At 34.2% G+C, this 5828-nt stretch overlaps 1 protein-coding gene across 1 annotated transcript in view; it reads left to right on the top strand.

Moving 5' to 3' along the window:
• The first annotated feature begins 518 nt into the window (after positions 1–518).
• LOC106460314 overlaps positions 519–5828 on the top strand; it is a 17131-nt gene continuing 11821 nt past the window's right edge. Inside the window, exon 1 of the mRNA XM_013920005.2 lies at positions 519–1151. Coding sequence (XP_013775459.1) covers positions 927–1151 — 225 coding nt within the window. The 5' untranslated portion in view covers positions 519–926. The remainder of the gene's footprint in view (positions 1152–5828) is intronic.

Raw genomic sequence — 5828 nt, 5'->3', positions numbered from 1 at the left:
CAAATCATAAATAATATTCAACGTTAAACTGGTACACAATTAAAAACATTTTATTTAGGCCTATCGATGGACGATGTTGTAACGTCGAAACATGTAGAGTCGTACAATTTTTTAAAATGTTTTTAATTGTGTACCAGTTTAAGTTGAATATTATTTATGATTTGAACTTTATACACAAGTGCCAAAATACTATAATTAAGTAAGAAATCGTTTCACAATTCAATTACAGTTTACACTAAACATAGTGAAATAATAACTCACGCAGTCAAAATTGTGAATTATACTACCACAAAATATAATTAAAACCAAAAAGGCATAAACTGACCTATTTCAACACAAGCTGCAATTTCACTGTCAAGAATTGCGGTGTAAAGAACGCTACTATCATTGAAATTCACTTCTTCCATGCTAGGCGCCATCTTGGAAAATACAATAAAAAGCGAGGTTTGAGCTTGCTGAAGTGGCTTGTAAGGGCCCTTACTTAACGAACGTTTTTCAAAGCTTTCTCTTAGAGCGATTTTACGTTCACATATGTTACCAGTTCGTGACTTCGTGGACTTACCGCTATGCTACAGGAGGACAATTCCTTTCTTTGACCATACCTCTAGTGTTTCAAGCGTATTGAAAAATTGAATAAACTTTAGTTAAAGATTCCATACAAAATGTTAATCATTACGTTTTAATTTTTATTTTGAAATTTTGGCAAATTGGTACGTCTCATTTAGTTTTTTGTTCATGATGTCAATTACATGTCATTCTTTTCTTTAATTAAGAAAGAGAAGCTAACTTCAGTCATCGTCTAATACTAATGTTATGATGTATTTTCTTTCTGATGACACAGTGGTAATAATTTCAGTAAAGATACGGCGGATTATATGTATAATTATACAGCTCTGTAACTGTTATTGTTAAGTTGCATTTGAAAGATGGAAGATAAACTTGCAAAGTATAGAACTCGTAAAAAACAGAAGGCACAAGAAGAGAAGCATTCATTTCTTGATGCTTTAAGACTTCGTTTTAACTTGAACCATAAAGTTCGAAATGATAGAATTTGCAGTACTAACGACGAAACTGACAAACATGAAAGATGTGTACAAAATGAAAAATCTGAAAATCAACATAGAACTTCCAGCGAAAATCTAAACAAAAAGGTAAAAACTGTTGAATTAATTAAAATTTTAATATGATTTTACAACCCTACTCTTGGTAATGGTATATTTTCTCTTATTACTATTAGTATTCCAATTTACAAGTTACATTCCGACTATAGGTTCTAGTGTTACTGTTACTAACAGTAATACTACTATTATTAGTATTACTCAAATATAAGTTATAACTTTGAATTTGATGTTGGTGTCGTTAACGCTTTTGTAGAAAAAAGTTAAATTTTAATACTTTTATTTTCATTATTTTAAATGTATAATGTATTTTGTTATGAAGATTACTTTGTGTGGGTTAGTTAAGTTAGTCCAAACTTACATAAGTTATAAGTGGCTAAACGTTGGAAAATATCAAATTCAATAGGATTATGAATTCATCTATGAAACTTTTCAATTTTTGAAAGTATTGATAACATTAACAGTGAGAGTTTCAACTGTTAATAAATCAGTGCATTCCAAACAGTACAAGTTTTTAAATTAAAGAAGGACATAAAAAGTAAAGCTTTGTTTATGGATAAAATTGAAACAAGTAATGTGTGTTTCAAAACTTATTTTGGTTTTAAAATATGTTACTTTTTCAAACATCTTGTATTATCTATAAACAAAACTTTAATTATAACTTTGTTTTATGATAATACATATTCTAAGTTAAACTGGTATATTGAATTAGGTGAATTATTTACTGACTTATTTCCAATACCACTAAAAACTATATTTCGATACTCATGGTGGGCATAGCGCAGTAACCCATTGTGTAACCCTGTACTTAGCAACAAACAAACAAGCAAAAATAATTTTTAGTTCAACTTATTTAGGTAACTTGTTTTGGTGAGAAGTTATAAAAATGTAACTTTTTAATTACTTCTGGATTAATTATTCATGTAATTAAGGGCATAAGATAAAAGCAAGATGGCATAAGCCATTAGGCTCATACTAGTTACCATTTAGGTATCTAAACAAACATAGCATCAAAACTTATTTAAGTGTAGTCCTGTACATCAAACAAAATTGTAAAATAATTAAAACTAATTACATGCATCAGGAAAGCCATTGCACTAGAGCTGGGTGATTAGTGGAATTTTTTAATTGATTATTCTCATGAGATTAGTCTTCCTATTTTCAACTGGTATATCTTTTTCTTTTTTGAAAGATATTTTCAAATTCCCTATTATTTAGTATGTTAGACATTTCAGTACTTCTGCCGGTCGTCATCATTTGTACATTTTGCAACAAATATTATTTTGGCAATGGCTTTTAGTGTATTTTTTAAAATGTAACATGAAAGCTTCCACCTTGGTAACTCTAATTTTGATATGGTCACGTGGTCACCATTTTGTTTTTAAAGTATAGTGGAAGAGTTTGAGAGAAAACAAACATAATTATTTAAAAAAAACAGCATGCATACTTGCACGAAGAAGTTGACAATTTCTTCATATATGACATAAGTATTAATCAAAAAAGAGCAAAGGTCCTAACAATTAGCTATGAGGTATGTACCACACTTGTGACATTATTAATTCAGTTTTACTGAATACCATTTATAACAACCCTCTAATTTTTTCCATCCATCCGCTTTTCTACCAAATAAGCCAACTGATCTTCCAAACATAGAAACAACTTATTTTAACAAGTCTTTTATTTGGCACCATGTAAAATGTTTTTTTAAAATCTGGGTACACAAAATATGCACTCTTACCTCGTGTATAAGAAGTAATCTCTTCAAGTGATGTCCAATTACTAGTAAAGTAAGATTTTCCCTTAATCAAACCATGTTGACTATCAGACAAAATTTCAAACTTTGTTAAATTTCTTTGCAAAACATCTTTTATTAGAATTTCAAAAACTTTTCCCACTACTAATTTAAGACTAATAGGCCTATAATTACTTTGACAATTTTTATTACCTTCATTGAAAAGAAGAGTAACATTAGACATCTTCCAATCCTCTGGCACCTGCCCACTATTCACAGACTTGCAAAATATAGTAGCAGGTGGTTCACATATCCAGTCCATCACCTATTCCAAAGTCCTTGGAAAAAGATTATCTGGATCAGGAATCTTATCATTCTTTTAACTTGTCAACTTATTTGTTAACAAGTTCAGAATTAATGTGATCATCTTGCATTAGTCCAGCAACTAGTCCTTAAGTCGTTATTAGTGAAAAGTAAAAAAAAATGTAATAACCTAGCCATCTCATGATCAAAGATATGAGCCCTTCTTGATTTTTCCTGAAAAGCCCTATCTCATCATAAGGTTTTGCATACCCTTAATGTATTCAAAGTAATCTGTCAATTTTTACATTTTCAGCCAGTCTTTCTTTTCATATACCTGTTACGTCTCTGCTTGTTTGTTTGTTTCCAGTAGAAATTTTTTCTGAGGGTCTTCAGTGATACAAGTCCATTCTTGATTAAACCAGTTTATTCTTCCTCAATAAAAACTTTAGTACACAGTAGTTCCACAATCAGTACTTTTCTCGTTACTTTAAACTTAACAACTTTTATAATACACGCTATAAATCACAGTGATTCACAATCTTGATAACTTCGCTCTCAACTAGTGCAAAACACACACTTTACGGCTCACTAGTTCAAAACTAACAAAATCATAAATTACCATGAACTCAAAGTAACTACTGCTCTCTCTTCATTCGTATATCCCCTGCTGGCTTTCACTGCCAGGCTTATATACTAACGAAGAGGGTATCTCAAACACACTCGAACTTCTCCGATCATTCAAGAGACTCATCACGCACGTCACTTGACTTTCGCTGTTGTAACACTGCCTCTTCCTTAGTATTGTTCGTCCTGAACAATAGCCACTTACATTAAACTAATAGATAATTAACAATAACTTAATTCAATGTACAGAATTTGCAAACACAAAATTAAAATGCAACAAAGTCTCTTAATATTACAGGACGTTTCTTTTTCATACTGGTCTCCATCTCATTGGCTTCAGCTTCACGTGGGATTCATCTGTTCTATCAGGAAATGTCCCAATATTGGTAGCAGTCACATCAGTGGTAGTAACTTCATTAATGGCTTCACTGTTTTCCCTCTCAAAACAGGGTAGAGTTTCTTCTCCAGCAGTGGCTTTTACAGGTGACACGTCTTTAGCAGTGTCATTTGTTCTGTTGTTCATTTTGTTCCAACTGAAATGTCCTGGGCCATGATAATGCCAAAGCCTGTTGGCATGCACCACCTTTGGCTTACCTCGCTGACCACATTTTATTCAGAAAGTCACGTCTGAGAGACTATCCACTATGTCATATGGGCCTTCCCATGGAGAAGACAACTTAGGAGACTTCCATTTGGTCTTCCTGGGATTATACAACCACACCTTGTCTCCTGGTACAAAGCTGACTTCTGCTTCATGGAATCAGCAGACGTTTTCAAGTTTGAATGCACTTGATAGTGAATATCATCCATCCTTTCAGATAACACTTTCATGAACTCTGACACATTTTCAGTCAACTCTACATTTTCAGGCAACTCTTCATAAGGTGAGCATCCTGTTATCAGATCCACTGACAACCAAAGTTCCTGACCAAATATCAGCTTTCCTGGAGTGTATCCAGTGGCTTCATGCTCTACTGTTCTATAGGCCATCAACAGTGGAGGGAGTAAGACATCCCAGTCATCTTGGCGGCTATTATAAAACTTTGCCAATTCCCAGTGTTCAGTTGTACTTTTCTACCATCCCATCAGACTGTGGGTGAAGTGGCATTGCCCTGGTCTTTCGTATGCCAAACAACTTGCAGCATTCATGAAACACAGCTGATTTAAAGTTACGGCCTTGATCTGAATGGAGTTTGTATGGCATACCAAACATGAAGAATAAATCACTAATAGCCAAAGCTACAGTTGTAGCTTACTGATTTGGTATTGCATATGCCTCAGGCCACTTGGTGAAATAATCCATCACCACACAAATGTACCTGTTTCCAGTGCGGGTTTGGGGCAAAGGACCAGCAATGTCAACAGCTACTCTTTCCATTGGTGTGCCAACTTGATATAACATCATTGGAGCACATCCTTTATGCTTGGGTCCCCTTTTATCACAACATGTACTGTAGGTCCTGCACCATTCTTCCACATCTTGCCTCATACCTATCCAGTAAAATCTCTGCCGTAAGTGACTCAATGTTTTCTCAACTCCAAGATGTCCTCCTGTTAAACTACCATGGGATTGATGCAGCACAACTTCCCATAACTTTCTTGGTATAACTGTTTGCCAGGTCATCACTTTCCCATCGCCGGAGAAGAATACCATCTTCAAGCTTCAAGTGGTCCCATTGTGCCCAATAGTTCTTTGTCACAGAGCTTAAGCTTGCTCGTAGAAAATCAATTATTGGCTTCAAATCTTGGTCTTCAGTCACTTTGACTTCAGCTTGATGGCACCTGGTTATTTTAACTTCCGGTAATAGGTACAGAGTCTCAAGAAAGTTCTTAACTCTCCCACATTGTCTGGTGTTGGCCAATCATGTACTGCTTTTACCTTGTCAGGATCAGTTTGCACACCATGCTCACTTACTATGTGATCCAAGTAAAGCACCTCTTTCTGGAACAAATGGCATTTCTTGGGATGGAGCATGAGGTTTGCTGCTTTCAAACACTTGAATACTTCCTCTTGCCGGGACATTTCCTGATCGAACGTTGTTGCAAACACA

Source organism: Limulus polyphemus, unplaced genomic scaffold (assembly GCF_000517525.1).
Source record: "Limulus polyphemus unplaced genomic scaffold, Limulus_polyphemus-2.1.2 Scaffold747, whole genome shotgun sequence".
Taxonomy (NCBI): Eukaryota; Metazoa; Arthropoda; class Merostomata; order Xiphosura; family Limulidae; genus Limulus; species Limulus polyphemus.
The sequence above is the reverse complement of the archived record's forward strand: the minus strand, read 5'-3'. Positions and strand labels throughout refer to the sequence as shown.